At 38.8% G+C, this 21527-nt stretch overlaps 2 protein-coding genes across 6 annotated transcripts in view; one reads left to right on the forward strand and one right to left on the reverse strand.

The window, feature by feature from the left end:
• Window positions 1-11091, forward strand: part of ddr1 (discoidin domain receptor tyrosine kinase 1) — an 86862-nt gene extending 75771 nt beyond the window's left edge. For all 5 annotated transcript variants that reach the window (XM_014468682.2, XM_023331244.1, XM_023331246.1 and 2 more), the window contains 6 exons: window positions 1709-2010; window positions 2094-2221; window positions 3487-3684; window positions 4300-4567; window positions 5891-6040; window positions 7096-11091. In XM_014468682.2, the coding sequence (XP_014324168.1) occupies window positions 1709-2010; window positions 2094-2221; window positions 3487-3684; window positions 4300-4567; window positions 5891-6040; window positions 7096-7236 (1187 nt within the window). In that variant the 3' untranslated portion in view covers window positions 7237-11091. The remainder of the gene's footprint in view (window positions 1-1708; window positions 2011-2093; window positions 2222-3486; window positions 3685-4299; window positions 4568-5890; window positions 6041-7095) is intronic.
• On the reverse strand, window positions 10719-21016 carry LOC102233057 (flotillin-1). Its single transcript, XM_005798743.3, has 13 exons — window positions 20925-21016; window positions 18337-18387; window positions 17951-18026; window positions 17731-17821; window positions 17142-17285; window positions 16913-17032; window positions 15473-15568; window positions 15226-15378; window positions 14347-14528; window positions 14218-14263; window positions 13937-14074; window positions 12718-12882; window positions 10719-12628 (listed from the first exon to the last, which is right to left on the reverse strand). The coding sequence occupies exons 2-13, from the start codon at window positions 18377-18379 to the stop codon at window positions 12599-12601; spliced, it is 1284 nt and encodes a 427-aa protein (XP_005798800.1). The 5' UTR covers window positions 18380-18387; window positions 20925-21016; the 3' UTR covers window positions 10719-12598.
• Between the last annotated feature and the right edge of the window lie 511 nt (window positions 21017-21527).

A 21527-nucleotide genomic window follows, 5' to 3' on the forward strand; every position in this document is an offset into this window, starting at 1 on the left:
TCGTTTTTTTTTCTTTTGAAATTCCCAGATCTTGAAAATGATGCAAAATAAACATATCCGCGCATAATGCATAATTGTAAGTTAATTGCATATATTCTACAAAATTGGTAGAAAACATGTTAAGTTTTTGTTTTAGACTAAAATTAAATTCTGTTTTAAGTGATTCCTAACTCTTGCCTGCAGGTGGCAGTATTTCTTTCTGCTGCCTCAGTCTTGTAATCTGTGATCTACATGGCGAGTAACAAAAGGTCATGTTTAACCTTCATACATATCAAATATCACAAAAATTTTTGCAAATATTCCTAAAGTAGCCTCAGAAAATCGGGCATTTTGATTACGAAAAATCACAAAACCAATTGAGAAAACCTGGAGGGACTGATCAGTGTGAAAAGATGTTCAATATTATTTAATTTTAATAAGTACTAATCGAATGCAGGCAATTTATTAATGTTTTAGCATAAACGACCCTTTCAGTCATTCATAATTTTGAACTTGGCCCAAAGTGAAAATGTGTTTGACACTCCTGCTGCAAACTAGAACTAGAAAACCAGATTTAGCAGAAACCTGTGAGGTCATTTGATGAGAGCTGAGGACAAGATGCTGCAGGTGGAAAAGTATTGCCAAGTCAAGACTCAAAACAAAGCTGCACACTTCTACAGCGAGGATGTTGAACTTTATTTTACCTTCCCAGACCAATCCAAGCGATCCCATTTTTATCCTTGTTAAAACACATTGTAGTTAAATCCAGTTGATAATGACAGATGGTAAAATATTTTTTTACTGGAGTCACTGTGACTCCTGCTTTTCCTCCCAAATATATGATAAAGTTACAGTATTGTGATCTAATGGCTGCAGTTGCGTGTGAATTTAGGTTGAACATTCTCCTATCAGGCTCATTATTATTTCAAAGGTAAAACAACTTAGCATTCAGGTCCCACTCTCCCTACAAGCCCATGACTCAAGTGCTGTCTGAACCTTTTGGGAGCCGCTGGTATCAAACGTAAAATTATTATCTTTTCGAAGTGTTTCAGTTTTATCAGCGGGTAAGGATGCAGGTTCAAATTTAGTTTTAATTTAGGAGTTCGATATGGTGTAAATGAGCAAAGAGAGATTCAATAACAAGTGGTTCATACCTGCTATTCATGCAGGAAGATGGATTTAATGAAATTATAAATTATTTTAGTCTCTCACGGGAATAAAATAAGTCACAGGAGGGTGAATGTGTGCTGTCAGCTGGCTGAATCAAACAATGATTAATGCACTGGCCGGGCTGCAGGAGGCCGCAGCGGGGAATACATTCACAAGAATTGTAATCCTTCACAATGTGCAGGGGTGTGTCGATATTTCTGCAGGATGACAGCTCTGCTGCATAATTTCAGCTCCAGCTCAGCCTCCCAGTAGATGAATGAGCCTGCAGCTGTGCTCAGGACCATCATCAGTTCTTCTGTAAAAATAAACAACCTTTTTCCGGGCCGACAGAGGAAAGGTAGCTCTGTGGAAAACTTGATTTCACTTATCTTAGATTGCTTATGTTTTTCTTTTTGAATATTGGATTTGGTTTCCAGCTGAAAATCCAAACTATCCCTTCAAAACAAGTCGCCTGACCTTTTATCTCCTGATTCTGTTCCTGCAGACGGCCGTTTTAAATCACTCGGTTGTTCTCAGTTATCTCGTCTTTTCATCCGCCCCCTCTGCCTCTTGTCTCCAGCTTGTGGTTTGGACTTGGACCTGGAGAAAGGCTTCCCCTCTGCACACGAGGAGCCCCCTCCCTATCCGGGGTCGCCTCCTTATCCGTCTCTGTCTCCCCCCGTCTCCCCGCCGCTGCCTCCCAGCGTCCCGCATTATGCAGAAGCGGACATCGTCAGTCTGCAGGGGGTCAGCGGCAACAACACCTACGCGGTGCCGGCCTTGGCCTCTTCCAGTCCTGGTGCCGACGCTCTCCCGCTGCCGGAGCTGCCGCGCCAGTGTCTCGTCTTCAAGGAGAAGTTGGGGGAGGGACAGTTCGGGGAGGTGAGAACCGACAAAGATGGAGGAAATGTCTGGGTGAAAAGATCGCCGTCCTCTAATTTGAATTTAATTTCTTGTGCTTAAAGGTTCACCTGTGTGAAATAGAGAACCCTCTGGACCTCCCGATCCTGGAGTTCCCCTTTAATGTGAGGAAAGGGCGCCCTCTTCTGGTCGCAGTGAAGATACTGCGCCCAGATGCCTCAAAGAATGCCAGGTTTGTATCATTTTGTTTTTACAGTAACTAAACCTCAATACCGGCTTCTACATTGCATTATAATTTTTTACTGTACCTAAATATCTTCTTCTTTTTTTTTTACAATGTCTAAATCTGAAATTTCTTCACAGTACCTGAATCTATTTGTTTTTTACTTTTCCTTTTTGTTTTTACGTTACATTTTTTACTTTATATTTGTACTTTACAAATAGAAATTCAAAGTAATTTTTTTATTTGTAAATCAAATTTGTATTTTTTTTAAACATACTTAAAAAAATTTTTTTTTACATTTTTCTACAGTACTTCATCTATTTTTTACAGCACCTAAATAACGTGTGTGTGCATATATACATATAGATCTAAAAATATATACTTTTAAAAAGATTACAGTACCACATGTATAAACTATAGTTCATAACATAAACTTTTTATTTCAGAACTTAATTAGATTAAATAAACACATGCACCAATTTTAGTGACTATATCTTTCACGATTAGCCCAAAGCAGTGTATAGGGGTTTTGTGAGCAATTTACTTTAAAAGTGGGTAAAAGTCAAACATTAAATGTTACATAAATGTCAACTTGTCAACCACTCAGGATTTTAATGTACAGACATAAACACATTTTTTTTGCTCCAAAAAAAATACTTTTTTAGTATTTGCCAGATATTTTGAGATCAGGATAAGTGATACCTCTTTACTGTGCAGAGTCGTAATATTTATGGTTCATTATTCACATTACGTTTTTCACTAAAGCGGCAAAATAAAACTGATAAGTCATGAAATGATCTAGGTTTCTTTAAAAAAAAAAAAAAAAAACTAAAACTGACTTAAAGAAGGTCGTTGACTTAATTAAGGAGATTATGGCTGATTTCCTGAGGAGCTGCTGGGCCATGACTGCAAGCAGCTGGTACCAGCTCAAAATCTTAAGTTAAATGCCTCCTATGGTGGGAAATGGAGAAGTGAAGAGATGTTGTTTGGACAACGAGGCATTAAATGAACCAAAAACATAGTGGGAGAGACGTTAACTGAGGCAGCAGGAATAGACATGTCTGCTCTGGATAAAGACTGCTGTTGAGTTTAGCCTTAAATTGGATAAAAGATCTTCAGTAAACAAAGGAAACTTGAGAAAATATCTGCTTATCTGTGGTTTTCTTCATAGTAGAGGCTTTTCAAACAAAATATAGAGAGCTGGCGCTTTATGTTGGACTTTTGTACGAACTTGTTTTGTTGACTCAGCAGATCCGTTCCTTTTCTTCTCGTAGGAATGACTTTCTGAAGGAGGTGAAGATCTTGTCTCGCCTGAAGGACCCAAACATCATCCGGCTGCTGGGAGTGTGTGTGAGCAGCGATCCTCTCTGCATGGTCACCGAGTACATGGAGTGTGGAGACCTGAACCAGTATCTGTCCCAGCGTGTCCTGCTGGACAAAACTGGGCCTTCACACAATACGCCAACCATCAGGTAACTTAAAGGGCACCTACTACATAAAAGTCACATTTTGCATGTTTCTGTGCTTCCATTTTGGTCTCTACTGTTTCAGAATACCAGCACAAATGCTTAAAAAAACACCTATCTTTTTTTTTTGGCAATACGTTAATGTTTTTTGGTGTCTAGAAAATGAGCCATTTTGATTGTTGACTCATATTCATCAGGGACTGTTCTGTCACCTAGCAACCCCAGCCAAGCCCATCCCCGTCACCTAGCAACCCAAGCTGAGCTCCGTGATGTTTTGTCAGCTGGTTTTACCGCTGGATGTGCTGTACAATGGCTTCTGGAAAAGACAAGTGTTGTGCTGTTGACTTACCAATCAGAAACCACTTGTTGTATTCTTGTTGATTGTGTAGGAGGCCCCAATTCTGCTTTTCTAAGATGTACGGTTGTATAATTGCACATCTGTTCACAGCTATTTCCACGTGTGATTGTAAACTTTGAGTTTATTTAGATTTAAAGTGACAAGACACCCTATATCAGCTCAGTCTGGTTTTGTATCGCCTACAGAGCTATCCTACCTATTCAAGAAAACTGTAAAGTAAACATCCTCAGCTACAATTCCTGACGTTTCCCTCCTGTCCTCAGTTATCCAGCGCTCATCTCCATGGCCAGCCAGATCGCATCAGGGATGAAGTTCCTGTCCTCTCTGAACTTTGTGCACCGGGATCTGGCCACTCGTAACTGCCTGGTCGGCGGTGAGAAGGGAGAGAGCGGAGAGGATCGAGGCGGAGAGCGTCACATCAAGATCGCCGACTTCGGCATGAGCAGAAACTTGTACGCTGGAGACTACTACAGGATCCAAGGCAGAGCTGTGCTGCCGATACGATGGATGGCCTGGGAGTGCATCCTCATGGTGAGCAGGCAGACGGACACGATGGTCTGTGTGTTCACAGGTTATCATGAACTGTTTTTAGTTTTATCTGTAAATGGTTTTTCAACTCGAGACTTTTCCAGTCTGAACTTTCTGGAGTCTCACTGGTTTTAATGCATACATACAAAAGTTTGTGATAAATGCAGGGCAGATGTTTCTGTTGAGTTCAGGATTTAAATATAGAGGCTGAAAAAAACTGAATACATGGATGGATTAACAGATGCAAGGCCGACATCTTTGAACATGGCCTAAAATAGAGCTATATTCATAAGGAACACCTTATCAAAAAATATATTGGAGATACATCAGAAGAATGAACTTCAACAGCTTTATGATGATATTGACTAGAAAAACAATCATACTCAATAATTCCTCATCTTTTATTGAGTAATATTGATTGTGTTTGTATGTGTTGCTCAGTAAATCATCATCTTCCTGAAGAACAATCAGTTATCTAGTTATAAGTGAAATAATCTGCCAGTGGAACAAATAATTTAACTTGTAATATGGGAAAAATGTCCACTGGCAGATAATTACTTATAACTTGAACTTTTTTCATCAATATTGATAAATTGTTGACTTAAATAAGCTCCCATTTCTTACTGACAAGTTACATGTCAGTTGGTTTTGTCTTATTTCATGCCTACTAAGATATTTGCAGTAGAAACTAAACCAGAAATACTAGATTTTGTTTTTGCAGTGTGCATGCTTGGGTTCTCTCAGGGTACTCCTGCTTCCTCCCACAGTCCAAAACATGATGTCAGGTTACTGATCTCCAAATTGTCCTTAGGTGTGAGTGTGAGATTGTTTGTCCTGTGTGTCTCTGTGTTGTCCTGTGATGTTTTTTAATGTTTTAGTTGTATAATTTTACTCTTAGTGGTCCTGCATTAACTTGGTCCAGGCTGGAAGCCCCAGCTTCTCTCCAAGGATAACTGGATTTGCATGATGGATGCTATTTTTGTTACTTTTTCAGAAATTAAAAATGGTTAAATTTCAGTTTTCCAGACTGTGTAGAAAACACGAAGCTGTCATTTCTTTTAATTGCATTGCAATTTTTCACCACTTTAATTCAGGTCAAGGCTTTTTGGACCATTAATAGTAAAATTATACAAATAAAACATTGGAAAACAAACTAATGCACTCAAAAATGAAGCACTCACATGTGAAAAAAACCCATTAGACGTGTTATTCTTCTCCATCAGATTCACCTTTTATGATAATGATGCTCGTAGTTGTTGTGACACTAATGGAGGTCGTGACAGTGAAGGCAGAGGTTCAGGTGTGTGTGTTGGTATGTGTCCTCAGGGGAAGTTCACCACAGCCAGCGACGTGTGGGCGTTCGGGGTCACTCTGTGGGAGATGCTGAGCGTTTGTCAGGAGCAGCCGTACTCCGACCTGACAGATGAACAAGTCATCGACAACGCAGGGGAGTTCTTCAGAGACCAGGGCAGACAGGTACGACAAAAACATGAGCACAGCTCTACAGGTTTATACTGAAACTGGGCATTTAGAAAGTGATTTGACTCCTAAAAAACACACATTAGTCCAGAGACTTTTTTCACAAAAGTATTTGGAATCATTCAAGACGGGCCTTTGTGTTATTTTTTGCCAGCATTGACTTTGTCCTTACAAGTTTAAGGTGCTTAAAGGTGACCTGCCATGCTTTATTGAACAGGTTAGCATAGATCTATGGGAAATACAAGTGAGAGAAAAAGTCAGTTTCTTCAATTAAATATGGTGTTTATGATTAAATGGGACCTATTATGCAAAATTCACTTTTTGCATGTTTTTGTGCTTTTGTTCGGGTTCTAAAAACAGCATATAAAAAAATGCTGTTTTTTGGTAATATGTTCATGTTAAATTTTTTGGGAGTCTGGACATTGAGCCATTTCAAAACCTTTCCAATTTAGTCACAATCGATGGGCGCTGCACCGTTGCCTAGCAACCCAAGAGGAGCTCCAGCACATTTGGTCAGCCGGTTTTACCACTATATGTGCTGTACAGTGGCTGCTGGAAAAGACAAGTGTTTTGTTCTTGACTTACATGTCAGAAACCACTTGCTGCATTCTTGCTGGTTGTGCAGGAGGCTCAACTACTGCTTTTCAAAGATGTTTGGTTGTATAATTGCGCATCTGTTTGCAGCCATTTCGACATGTAAATGTTGAGTTGGGGGCGCGGTCAGCAGCAGCTCGTTTAGATTTAAAGTGACAAGACGCCCTAAAACAGCTCAGTCTGAAAGGATCTCAAAATATTCAGAACTGATCAGAATGAAACCTGAAAATGTAATGAACATGTTTTGTTTAGGCCATAGATCTGTTTAAGGTAGTATAATAAGTCACCTTTAATGTGAGCAGAAGAGTAAATGGCTACCCTGACTTGGCAGCACTTGGATATGATGCGTTCACTGATTTGGAAAAAAACTGGTTTTTGAGTTGACTACTAATGAAGCTAGTCAGAATAACCCAGAGTGATCCAGAGATGTTCATCACATGCGTCTCTTTCTCTCTCAGGTGTATCTGAGCAGGCCGGCCGTGTGTCCTCAGGGTCTCTATGAGCTCATGTTGAGCTGCTGGAACAGAGACTGCAAGCTCCGCCCATCTTTCGCCAACATCCACTCCTTTCTTACCGAGGACGCCATGAACATGGTTTGACAGAAGAACGACAGGAAGAAAGTTGACCTTTTTGCTTGAGCGGTGAAGTGGGCTGGTGTGGTGGAGGGTGCGTTCACAGGCACAGTGGGGTTTGCTCGCTTTTGTATTTTGTACTTTTTGGGCGGGTGGGGCTGAGACACCGCTGGTTCGGTTTTTATTCCACCTCAGACCCCCCAAAAGACGTCTTTTTAGTAGGTAACAGCTACGTTACGTAGTAACTGGTGGTGGGTTCAGTCTTCAAATCAGTTTTCTGTCATTTCAGATCGTGTCTCTTCTGATTCAATGCTGCAGAGTTAATATGCAGGAATCAGTGGCACAAATTACAGCTTCATGTCTGAAACATTCAAATTATTCAGCATTTTAAATGTTATTTGTGGACTAACAGGTGAATACGCTCATATCACGAAGAACACCTGTTGTTTGGAGGTGAAAGGTCACACAGGGATTGTCTTAGTATTTATAGCTCACAGCATGCACTGTAACTCAGTGAGCTTACTCCCAGCTACGTCCCCTTCGGCCTACTTTTTATTACGTCTCTTCATTTGATCTCAGCCCCACGTTCTCGCCCAGTGACCCACATCCACAGTGTTTGTGGGGAAATAAAGAGGCGTGGACCAGGCAGGAGCAGCCTCCCCGTTTCGTCAGTGTGAACACGTTGAGTCTCCTGTCTTTAATCGTAACAATCTGACCTCCATCATGCACCCGACGCCAAACAAGAGGAAAAAGGCGCAGAAGATGAGAGTCTGCAGCTGCAAATTAACAAATAATTGTTTTGTTTTTCTTCCGTCAGAGAGACGTTGCTCTGGGACTCCTTTTCAGGCACCTTATCAGGTGTTCTTCTTCTTATCATCGTTTCTTTATTTGACTGCGACTCGGTCAAAAAGGATCGATTTTAAAATTCCACAAATCAGCAGCACTTTACCCTACATGCATTTCCCTGACTGTAATGAAACTCGTCTCTGTAATGGGTCTGAATGATGATTCTGATCAGGGCACACATCTCAAACATGCACACTCTCCTGTTAAAATGCCCGGCTTTTGTTACCTAAAAAATATGATAAATTATTTAAAAAACTTCTTTTTTCCGCCTTTAAATGGCATTCATCTTGTACATTTCAACTAAATAAGCAGAAAGAAATCAGTGAAAGTAGAAAATATAAAAAAGTAAAACGCTGCAATAACCTGTGCACACCTTTTTAACAAACTTTTATTTTTATTTTGTTTCATAGCACATTCAAGGTTTGTCAGATTTCTAGCCAGGCCGGGATGTTTTCTTTAGACAACATTACTTGTCTTCCAGCCGTACTGCTTGGTCCATCATGTAGAGAAATAAAACTTCCTGCAGCTTCTTGTGTGTCACAACAGTAAACTGACATCTAGCTACATGGATTGACATTTTTTATGGCACAGATGTCTGGCATGTTAGCAGGAGGTGTGAAAACGTCCGAGACCTCCTCTCCCCTCCCCTGCTCTGCCAAACCATTAGATGTAAAAAAAATTGTTTTAAAACCTGGAATGGCATTCTGGATCCAAACAGCAATCTTATGTAAGCTTTCAGAGCGCTGAGATGTTACTGATCATATAATTTTCTTTTATATCACTGTAATTTTATGGCATTATTCAAACGGGGAATTCTGGGATTCCTGATTTTTTCTTTTGTTTTGTTTTTTGGAGTGAAAGTCGATCTCTGCGTTGATCCATGTGTGAGCTGACCGTGGTGGAACCAGTGCTTCTACCTTACCGTCTGTACAGCACTGTAAATCTGAGATCACCCTGATTGTGAAGTAATACATGTTTAGTGATGGGTTGTGCCATTTCATTCATTTTGATACACTGTAGTTCATTTTTTCCTTTCTTTTTTGTTTTTAGCTTGGTTATAGTAAAAAGTTTGTACACTCGCTTTCAATTTAAGGGATTTCAAGAGATGTTGTTTTTGGTCGTCACCAGATTATTTCCTGAAATAAACACAATCATATTACTGCATCATTATTTGTGATTAAGAAGCTGTAGCAGCAATAGCTTGAAGACCTCCATCCTGTTTGGGGTGCCTTGGTTCATTTTATTCCAACATTGCTTGAATTTGCCACATTTCTCCATCTCAGTTGTGTTCAGGCTTGAAGAGCAAAACAGTTTATATGTATTCACAAAAGAAAAGTCGAGGAATATAAAATAAAATGGCATGAAAGAATAAGAGAAAGCGCATGAAAGTTGGCAAATAGAGACTGTGTGATGAATGTATTGCCAATTTATAAGGAGGATTGTCTGGTGAAGAGGAGAAATGTAGTTAGTGCAATAGCTTGGAGACTCAGCAAACCAGCACCCTACACAGGGGTGTAAAGGTACAGTTTGATCTAGAAAATTATCTCCTTCTCACTAAAGCCGTAGCGAACCACTGGCCTCAAGGTGGCGCTGTTGCACCTTCATCATCCATATATAGAAGTCCTTCATGTTATTGATGGTTTCAACTCAAAATGTTTGTTTCAAAAAAAGTGTTTTAAAATTACTTTAAACAAAACATCGGAAAACCTGATTGATTTGTGTTTCATGCTGGTACAAGTTTTATCCTCTCTAAGGTCCTGAAACAATATTTCAATGAGCCAAACCAGAACAGAGTCGGTTTACTGTGAACACTTTGATATTCAGCTGGGCAATGACTTGAATTATTCAGCTTAATTTCAAAATTTGACTGAAATTTGGGGATTTCTTAGCTGATTTCTTGAGACACTTCTCCTCAAGCAGTACTGCACCAGATGTTTTTAGCATAAGCTCTTTTCTTTAACAGATGATTGTGTCGATATCCATATAAAATGTCCATCCAATTGTTGTTCAGCCTTCTAATTATGTTGTATTGAAGATCCCTCGTCCAGATTGAGGTGTATAAAATCTGAAATGGTTTTATTTGAATGATCTGATTCCAAATTGTGCAGAAATGGTTGTATAACCCTTCAATTTGATGGCCAAAAACATGTTTTTCTCAGGTCACTGGTACCATTACACATTAGCAAGCTGCTAAAACGTCAGTTTTCACATAAATACCTGATCAAATGTATTTGTTCAGCACTCAGTTAACTCCCACATGTTGAGTCTCTGCGGCGTCTCGATTTATTTAAGAATGTGTCTCGGTTCAGGTTGTAGCAACACAATTTTAAAATCTGGTGACGACCAACACATTTTTGTCCCTTTTACTAAAATTATAATATTGAAGTTGGTTGTACGTAACATTTTACTATAATTCTTCCCAATCTGTCTGATTTCATCTCTCTGTTCTGATTTTCACAGTATGTACATATTCAAAGGACAGGATTACAGTTTTCTTTGCTAATATATGGATAACTCCCTGTCACATTTTCATCGTTGCTATAGAAACGCTTGTTACCTTCAAGCTGTTATTCATTGCTGTTCTATTTTTGTAGATGTTTTATTAAAGTTACCCTTTTCAAATAAAACTGAGCGGGCTCACACTGTGTATAAACACCAGGCTGTTTTCGGTGAGTTAAACATTTTATTAATCGTTCACTACAGACTATTTAGTACAAGCACTTCCATACTAAATATGATTTACGTTTACGTCAGTTTAAGTAGCCATGCAACAAACGTTTTCGAAGCATTCCTCACAAGAATCACATCGACAGCAAGAAGGCTTACTGATGCAAAACCTTTGGGTAAAAGTCTATAAAGTCTGATACAGATGCAACTGGTAGTTAATACACATACAAAAAAAAAATAAGAATACACCTGTAGTTATATTAGAACAGGTCTCAGCTAACGTCTCAAATATTCTGTACGATTTTACCATTTAAAGGTTCAGTGGAAAAACATCCCAAGTCCAATTTAAACTCCAAGAAGAAAAAAAAACATACATAAGCTGAGGTGTGAATTGTGACATTAGTTAGTGCAGATTCTGTCTAAAAAAAAAACCCCAGAATTTTGACCTCAAAGAGAGCAATGCTGCTGCAAAGAGACAACACGCTTTTCTGCAACCGCCAGACACTGTCAACACATCGAACAGGAAAACCTCAAAACTTGCTCCCATCGAACAGGAAAACCTCAAAACTTGCTCCCATCGAACACTTCTGCCGACATTTTGAGACTGAAATCCCTCTGCCTGCAGCTCAAACTGGTAAGAAATGTAGCCAATGGTCAACAACGCTAACAGTGATTAGTAATTTAATTACCAAAGAGGATTTAAAACAGATGTGTCAAACTCAAGGCCCGGGGGCCAAATCTGGGCCGCCACAGCTTTTTATGTGGCCCTCTTGACTCTAAAGGGACACATAAATAGAACAGCCAAGATAGCAGCAAGTTTAAATATATCAATCAATTCAAAGCACTTTTTATCTGTTTACTGACAAATTGTATCAGTTTATCACTCCAGTTTTTTGTGAATTGGAAACTTGCGTACAATCAACAAATCCCTGCACTTTTTCACATTAACGCATAATTGTGAGTTTTTTGCAAATTTTTCGCAAAAATTTGTCAACCATTGGCTCTAAGTAACCTGCAGGTGGCAGTATTTCTACTATACTTCTACTAATTAGCTGGTTCAGCCTTACTTTATGTGGGATGATGTGGTGAGTAATCAAAAGTTTTTTATTGTAAATAAAAAATAGATTGTGAAATCTTGGAGTGACTGAAAATATGTTCAGTGTTTAATTTTAAGAATTTATTTATATTTTAATAGCTTAATGGGTTTCATCAACACATTCTGGCACAACCGGCCCTTTAAGAACATTTATAGTCTTGATTTGGCCCAAAAGGAAAATGAGTTTAACAGCCCTGATTTAAGAGCTCTACATAATCAACAGTCAGGACCACATAGAGAGCGACAATTGTTATAGTAAACAAATGGAAAATTTGATAGATTTCCCTACATTTCAGACCTGAATTCAAACAGGGGAGAGGAGCCGCTTTTCAAGTGACAGGACAGTTCTTCCATTGTAGCAGCAGGTGTAATTCGGGCTCCCTGAACTTGCTAAAGCACTTTGCGTTCTGTTACAAATTAAAAAAGGCACAGTGACCTCTGCTCCGAGGAGTGATGGTTTAGTGGTCCAGCTCCTTCGCAGGAACGATGAGGAAAACCACAAGGCAAGAAGTTGCATATTGAAAATCAGGTATAAAAAGGCAGCAGCTCTGACTTCATGTTGAGCTACAGTGGGCTGAGCGGCTACGACTCCAACGGGCCCAAAAAACATCCGAGTGTTTCTGTGGTTGGTAACGACAGGGAGAAAAACAGCAGACATCCAGGAAATGAGCAGAAGCCACAGAAAGGAGGGGAAACGTCCATGGAGAGACAACAAGAGAAGAACGACGGTACAGATTGGACACGAGGAGGAGGCGTGGCGCTCTCAGATGATCACCCTTCCTAACGCACACGGGACGCCTTCGAAGTGACCTGAATCAGAGGAAAATAAGAAATCAGCATTCTCAGTTTACTCAGTCAGGTGAATTATCTGTTTTTTAACAGATCGGACTCAGGAGCACCTGTGAGATTTCAACTCCTGTGAGTTTTTCCACAGCCTCTGGCAGCCGGGTCATGATGTCCAGAACCTCCCCAGCCAGTTTGGCGGCTCCCACCTCTGAGCCGCCGCTGGACACCATGGTGATCTTCTGCGCCTTCGACATCGGCTTGCTGATCTCCTCAGCCATCTGCAGCAAAACGTCATCAGAGAAAGCAAAAAGGATAAGTGTTGGTTGTAATGAGGAATTTAAAATAAAATGACAAAATGTTTTCAGATAGAATCAACAGTTTTAAGGAATGAAAAATATCAAAAAAGGTTAAAAATCCAATATTTTTGGTGTATTTTACAAAGCGGGCTGTCTGGGTTTCATAAAGTTGTTTGAACATCATCTAACATCCCTAAATTGCTAAATGCCACAATGATGAGAAAATATGTCAGATTTACTAATTATGTCTTCAAAATCTGGAGCTAGATACATTTATTTGGTAGTTTTGCGTCTGAACTGCATGACTTGTTTCAAACTTTTTGGTTTTCCTCCTCCATCTTCTGGCCCGTTCCTCCTGACAGGACTGAGTCGGGTTTGAAGTCCGCTTCGCTCGCGCGCCTTTTCAGATCTGACCATAAACTCCGTTCAGCACTGAGATCAGGACTTTAGGAGGGCCACGCCAAAACATTGAGTTTATTTTCCATGAGCCACTTTATAACCATGCTGTCCCTTTGGAACATAGTTAAATATTTCCACATAATAAATCTGAAATTTTTTGTTTCATTATTGTGGCGTTTAGCAAATATAAGTAATTTTTTTATTTTAACTGGCCTAAAACAGTAGAAGTTTGATTTGATTTAACTTCAGACAGTGAGAAAAAGAGGTGAATGTGTCTTTTGGTGTATGTAAACTTCTGGTTTCAGCTGTATTTCTAAAGGTAAATCTGCCTTGGTTCATACAGTAAACACACATCTTGCTCTGCTGAGGATCTTTGCACAGCGAGATGTTTTCAGATCTCAGGCTAAAGTTAGCTTGGTTCTTCTTTCTTTTCATATTCATGGTTATAATTTGTAATAATAATAATTAATGCCAAGAGTTTACTGCAGCTCTCTCACCCCTTTGATGTCCTTTCCATCATGCTCAAAATAAAAATTAAAGAGGACTAAAAAGTAATTTTGTTTTTGGCTAATTAAGTGATTATTCTCTCAGCTCTAAGATTTGTTTAGATTATTTTATCAGAGAGAGTTAAACTGACCAGAGGAAGTTTCTCCAGCAGCATGTCCACCATGGCTCCATCTTTGTACTGCTTAAAGGCCTCGGCCTTTTTGGCCATCTGCTCTGCCTCAGCGCGACCTTTAGCCTCCACAGCGAAAGCCTCGGCGTCGCCCCTCATCTGAATGAAAGCAAAAAAAAAACAAAACACAGACGCTCATTAGAGACCACAGCTCTAACAAAGTGTTAGACCTTCACTTCTCACAAAACCAAACATAATATTATAATTAATAATAATATTAATACGTAATTGTCAGTTTTTACCTTAATCGACTCTGCCTCAGCTTCAGCCTCCATGATGAGCTGCAGGCTGAACAAAAGAACAGAACGAGTAAAATGCTCACTTTCAATCCCAGTTCAATGAACTCAACAAAATGGCGGCGTGCTGCTCACCGCTGCGCCTCAGCTAACTTCTCCATCCGGTATTTCTCAGCTTCTGCAGGTTTCTTAACTTTGGCCTCCAGCTCCTTCTCTTTGCGGGAGATTTCCTGGTCCTGCAGCGTGATCTGCTGCGTTCGCTCCACCACCTGAATCTGCATCTTCTCCTCCTCGATGCGCTGCTTGGTCTTGGCCACCTGATGTGGGACATTTAAAGGTGACCCATTATGCTTCCTTGAACAGTTTAGGATAAGGTCTATACAAAACATATTCATTGAATTTTTTGCACAAAATTGTGAGATTTAATTCTGCTCAGCTCTTCCTATTTTGAGCTCTTTCAGAATGAGCTGTTTTAGGGCATCTTGTCACTTTAAATCCAAATAAGCTGCTGCTGGCCACGCCCCCAACTCAACAATTACACTCACATATGAAAATGGCTGCAAACAGATGCACAAACATGCAACCGTACATATTTGAAAAGCAGAAGGGGAGCCTCCTGCACAACCAACAAGAATGGAGCAAGTGGTTTCTGGATGGTAAGTCAACAATAAAACGCTTCTCTTTTCCAGCAGCCATTGTACAGAGCATACAGCGGTAAAACCAGCTGACCAAATGTGCTGAAGCTCTGCTTGAGTTGCTAGGTAACCGATCGGGCTTCACTGGGGTTCCTTTTTGACGGCTCATTTTCCAGATACCAAAACACATCAACTTATTGCCAAATAACAGCTGGGTGTTTTTTAAACTCTTGGGCTGTTTTAAGAAGAGGTGGAGACCCAAATGGAAGTTCAAAAACATGCAAAATGTGAATTTTGCCTTATAGTTCCCCTTTAAATGTGGCTGAAGCAATAAAATGTGTCGTTTACAAACTGTAGTGCACTGTGGTGCTGTAGGCACCTGAAGCTGGTAGGCCATCTCTGACTCGGCCTTCTTGGAGTTGACCTCGATGTCGTAGGCTGCTTTCTTCAGCTCAAAGTCTCTCTGAGCTTTCGCCATTTCGATCTCGTTCTTGTACTGCGCAGAAACCTTTTCCTGCATTGCATGAGCCTCCTGCGTACAGCCAGCGAGACAGGAACAGATCATGAGGAAATTATTCCAAATATATTCTTTTTCACCATTTATTTCCAGATTTGTAATTCTTTACCCTGATAACAGCATCGCGTTTATACTGAGCCTCTCCGATCCTCGCGTCTCTCTGGACCTGGGCTGTCCGGGCTTTTCCCAGAGAGTGAAGGTAATCCTGCAGAGCAGACAGAAAATGAAAGATTAGAAAACACAAACAACCTTACAAACCAAACAAGTTCCTATAAAAATGTAAAAGAAGCATTTTTTTTATTTATACTTTTAAATTTAGTACATTCATAGGTGGAACTAGGAAAGTTTAAATAATCAGTCACTTCCTGTTTTCACTGGCTATGAACTGACACGATAATATTTCATGGCCACTCTCCAAAATGGGAAAGACAAGAAAACATACCATTTAGGTTAGCCTGATGTCCTATTTACCTCCAAAACTCAAGAAATAGCTACAAAAAATAGATATTGGCCTAAAACTGCCCACATCTGTAGTCAAATAATTATGTCAAATAACATTTAAGATTATTTAAAACTTCTTGGAGTTTAAAATGCACATAATAAAATGCAATATTTGAAGATCCAGCAGTGGTGTCAAACTCATTTTTATTTCAGGTCAAATCAGCATCATGAATGCTCTCAATAAAATTACCCATTAGACTGTAAAAATGTGAATAAATTGGCATCTGCATCTAATGAATCCCTTTTAAAGTTAAATAAACTTTTTCAGATTGAATTCAGATAGAAACTGCTTTGATTCCACAGATAAAATATTTAGGCACACAACTGTATCTCTTTTTCTAGAGCCTAAATGGCCACATAAGAGGTTATGGTGAGCCGGATTTGGCCCCCGGGCCTCAAGTTTGACACATGAAACAAAGTGCGAAACGTGGAAAAACACAACGTGCCCCCTGTAAGGTACAGTAAACAATTTGAGATGCTGTAGGTCTATTTACCTTCTGAAGGAATCTTGTTAAAACAGTGCCATAAAGGCAGCACCAGGAGATTTAAAATAAAAATTTGGTGGACAAAGTAAGTAAATAAAAATCAATCATCGGGAGTTTCATGAGGATAAGAACCAAACATCAACACATAAAGAGTCACAAGATTCAAAATCAACCAATTTCATCCAACCTCGTGCTGATTGTGCAACAAAACAAAAAGGGAATTTATAACTGTGTGAATTAAAATGGCTTCTGCAAATAGGCAGAGAAGGATTTAAACTCCCTAAAAGCTCCCAGCGTTAAATGAGTTTGTCACTTTAACACACTGAAACCCCAGAGAGCGGACACGCAGTCTTTCGGATGTAGTGCATTAGTCAAACCAATGAAGAAATGGTTCTACTACCGCTGAAGCACTTAGGCCTAAACGAGGCTGGGAGTTAGCTGGGTCAAAATCAGTCACTCAAGTTCTTCAGCAGCGGAAACCATCTGAGCCAGAGAGCTTTCATTAGAGGCCAGCAGATGTCTTCTGCTTCCAGATGTTTGACTTTTATTTAGAGAATACAAACCTGATCATCGTGGACGTCTTTCAGGGTGTAGCTGACCACACCGATGCCCATGTTGACCAGGTCGGAGGAGGCCACCTTGAACACCTGCTCAGAGAACTTCTTACGATCCTGGTAGATCTCCTGCACAGAAAGCAAAACATTACCACAGATTTTACAACACAATACATAGTTCTGACCCATGTGGCGTTAAAGTTCAAGTGAAAACATGTGAAGATGTTGGCGGACCGACCTCGACAGTCAGATGAGCGATGATGGCTCTCTGGTGGCCCTCCAGGGTCTCCAGAGCGATCTGAGCGACCTCAGCCTCAGACTTCCCCATAAACATCTGACAGGCTGTGGCCAGCATCTCCTTGTTCTGACCCTGAATCTTCACCTGGGACAAAAAAAGAAAAAGATTTAGCTAAAACTGAAACTAAAGGTTTAAAAGAGGGAAAATATTTAGTAAGATTTGAGTCAGTAAAACAAAAAGTCACAGAAGTTCCTTGTCTTTCCACATTGCCTTGCAAATTTAATTTTATCCCTTGAAACTTTTTCATAAACTACATATGCCTTAAACAGTGATTTTATTAAGTGGTATCAGAGTCAAGGGATCAAATATTTTAGATTTGTGCAACAATTTTTAACACACTGCAGTTTTAAAATTCCAATTAAATACAATGAAGTTTGACGTCGTGCTAAAAGGATCAGTGAGTTTTTATGTTTTGAAAGTCACTAATTGTACATAAAAGTAAACATGTTCACAGAAGCTGATTTAAAGAACAAGTATGTTAAACTTTCTGATTATAAAGCATTTCTACCACACAACGGTCGGCGCTCACCTGTGCGATGCCCGTGACCGAGATGGGGACGCCATGACGAGTGTAGACTTTATCACTTTTCACGTTCAGAGTCAGGGTGTTGAGTGTGATTCTGCGGTAGTAGAACACAAAGCAAGCGTGACGAAGCAGAAATGATCATATTCTGATCATGCATGTGCTCTCTTTTGTCTCCATTTAATTTGCCAGAGACTCTGAACCACAGAGGCAGAAGGCGTCTCACCTCTGGATCTGCTGGATACACGGGATGACAAACACTCTTCCTCCAGCAATCATCAGAGGTGGAGAACGGCCGCAGCCTGGTGGGGAAAAAGAGAAATCATTTAACATTACAGTGCTGATTAGTGACAAACAACCAGCTGCTTCACTATCCAGAGAAAGCAGAAACAGATCAGTTATAGATTCATTTCACAATACAGGTGAGTTAGTCGCAGTATATTAAAGAAAACTGGAAAATCCAATGTGAGCAAATAATTAGATCGCAAACCTTCAGTAAAAGCAGAACACATTTATAAACACGGCCATTAAGTATCATCTGTTTCTAGCAGCTACTGAAAGGATTTTCTAAACATCCTGTGTTATTGCAGGAAATAAGCAGGAATCCATTACCAGACACCACCATGGCTTCATTGGGTCCACATGTGTAAAACATCTCGATTCCTGAAGGAATAAAATGTACATTTATGATTAAAAAAGGAATCCTTCAGCAGTCTGTGTGCAGTAAAAACAGGATTTCATATTAGTATAATAAAAATCACAATCTGGATAAAAGTATTTGTGACCAAGATGCAAATGAAAATCAAAAACCTTTACATTTATTACCACATAAAAATAGATAAATTTATACATAATACATTTTGTTGGATGATAAATTGCGATAAACGATAATATTATTGAGACTATTTTTAAGTAATAACATGATAACGACATAATAATGAAAGTTTGCCATCTCAAAGAACAATAAACGCAAATTTTGAACTGGAAGATATTTTAAATATAAAAAAAGACAATTAAAAACAATAAATAAAATTGAAACAAATACCACACAATCTAAACCATAAATTAAATAGATTATTAAATCTATGTAAACAAAATTGGCCTTTAAAAAATATCAATAATCAAATCAGAAATGATCAAGCTGATATTTATTTATCATGTGATTAATTTATTATTGTGACAAGCTTCTTTATGACATGTGATAAATGACAGATTATGTAAAATAATAGATTATGAACTTTAATCTATTATTAATCTTTAATCTTATTAGAAACATTTTCAAGACTAACTTCACAAGAGCATTGCTTTCCTAAAAGTGACTTAAATGAAATTAGCAGCTAAATTGTTTCACTAATGATTCTAATCCAGGAATCTAAAAATAACCAGAAATTGCAAAAGAGTTACAGGAAAAAGCCCACTCATGTAAAATTATCCACAGGGAAACACAGCGGGGGTATCAGTTACATTCTGACTGGCAGATTATTACACATAAAACCATTTAATGTGCAGAGTTTAGTGTAGAGTGGAGGATCTGTGATGCTGTGGGCCTGCTTCTCTTTCACACAACATGAGAATCTTGGTAGAGCTCTTTAAAATACCGGGACATTTTAAATATTAAATAAAAACCTCAGTTAGAAACCTAAAAACTGGGTGTTTCAGCAGGATATTGATTGGAAAATGTAGACAAATGATTCATCAAACTGACAAATAGCTAAGACACATTTATCTTCCTATATATAGGATGTAAAAGATAGCACGAGTCCCAAAGAATGTAGCAAAACAGTAAATAATATCAACATTTCTTACAAACATTTTTGAAGTCACTAACTTGCTAAGCGTTTTATTTAAATGTAACTTTACTTCTTAAATCACCTTTATTACAGTCGCCAAGTCAAAACTAATATGAGCAGAGGAGTGTAGGAACAATATTTGCTCATTTGAGTAACATTTTGGGGAAAAATTTACTTTTAAGACTAGCTTTGCAACACTGTAGTTCAGGGGTGTCCAACGTGTGGCCCAGGGGTCATTTGTGGCCCTTAAACTGATTTTGTGCGGCCCATCAACTGCAATTCAAGAATGACAGAAATTTGAGCAGCACAGAGGCTTGATGCAGATGGAGACTTTTTATTTGTGATAAAGGTAAAAACTATAATTTTGTTTACAGCAACCCAAAGTATTCACTTCTTATAACCAAGCTTTTATAATAAATATGCTACTAAAAAGGCGACACTTGCATCCAAATCAATATTAATCTAATTTATTAAACTTGGGTAAATAAACCAAGCATTTTGACAGAAAGTGACACAACTACATGCATTTATTTTAATACATCAAACATGCAAAAAGTTTCATTTTTTAGATCTACAACTACAAAAAAGAACTACTTCATTTGCTTGATTTGACTTTTTTAATTATCTTTATTTTATTGACTCAACGATTTTGGCCCATACGACAATAAATGTGGACATTCCTGCTGTAGTTTTTACTATAACTTGAGTAACGTTATTATGAAGTATTGCTCCTCTTACCTGAGCCAAATATTCACATTTTAACCAAAGATGTGTGAAACACAGATACAAGTGAGAACTCCTGTTTGTTCACAAGCTTTGTTATTCTAATATTTTTAAACAGCTGAACCTGTTGTACCATTTAAAGGTCAGGTCAACACAAGACAAATATTATAGCACAGAAGATATTATCACTGGGAGTATTTCGCAATATATGTTCACTACTGTAAATATTCAAAGGATTTGTTTTCACTTGAGCAAATTTCTTTGACTTCTCGAGTAAAAAAATAAGTACTGGTTCTCATACATGAGTCCACGTTGTGGGAACTACAGTTCACACATGTCAACGGCAGTCAGAAGATCCGTCTGTGTGTTTGCAGCCTCACGGCTCCTCCCTCTTTCCCACAAACCCGCTGAAATCTTCCTTACATCTCCCCAAACAAAACCGTCGAGTCCAAACAAAAAGCTATTCCCGTGTAAAACAAACAAAAAACAACCTGACCAAACCGAAAACAACACCCTTTATCTAAAATCACGGCGCTAAGAAAGCTAACATTAGCTCGCCTTTAGCAGTTACTACACAGTAAAGGAAAACAGTAAGGGATTAACACAGCCACACTTCAGCGAAATAAACACCGGAATCGACTGTTTCTGTTTAAACCGCTCCTATTTGGTTTATAAAAGACGACAAACCTTTTCAGGATGCAATTAAACTGGTTTCGTGCTGCTGCGGACAGATTGTACTGTAGCTCGGCGATCGTCAAATTGGAATCAGAGAAGAACGTCGTTGCGAAAAAGGAAGTGTCTGTTCACCACGCCCCGTTTGACTGGCGCCATCTTGTGGTGAGTCTGGTCTGGATCTGTTTTCAAACAAGGTTTTTATTTTGTGTTTTTTACAGCTTTGATTAAGGAAATCGATCCATATTATTTCCAAGAGCACAAACAAACAAAAAAAAATCTGTAAACACATATGAATATTGTGGGTCACTGAATAATTTTAAGTTATCATAAAGTGTATTTTTGTACCAGTGAATTTATTTCACATTCTGTGTTCTGTTCCTTGTTTTTTCTTTGTTTATGCACCAAAATGTTTTCTCAGTTTAAAAATAAAGTGTGACCAAACAAAGAATTTGACTCCACTTCTAATTGCTCAAATAATACAGATATTATGCATAATTAGATAAACATTAGAGGGAGTAAAGTTAAGAATAAAGTGGAAATACACAGCCATGTACGTACATGTTCATTTTGTGGTAGTGCAATGTCTTTATTTTGTTTTCTCTTAGCAAAAGGTAT

The sequence above is a fragment of the Xiphophorus maculatus genome, chromosome 3 (genome assembly GCF_002775205.1).
Source record: "Xiphophorus maculatus strain JP 163 A chromosome 3, X_maculatus-5.0-male, whole genome shotgun sequence".
NCBI lineage: Eukaryota > Metazoa > Chordata > Actinopteri > Cyprinodontiformes > Poeciliidae > Xiphophorus > Xiphophorus maculatus.

Coding starts and splice junctions, on each gene's coding strand:
- LOC102233057 (XM_005798743.3), bottom strand. CDS start 18,379: ATGTTTTACACATGTGGACCCAATGAAGCCATGGTGGTGTCTG. Junction 15,569..16,912: donor AAGACGTCCACGATGATCAG/GTTTGTATTCTC, acceptor TCTGCTCTGCAG/GATTACCTTCACTCTCTGGG. Junction 14,264..14,346: donor AAGTTAGCTGAGGCGCAGCG/GTGAGCAGCACG, acceptor TCTTTTGTTCAG/CCTGCAGCTCATCATGGAGG.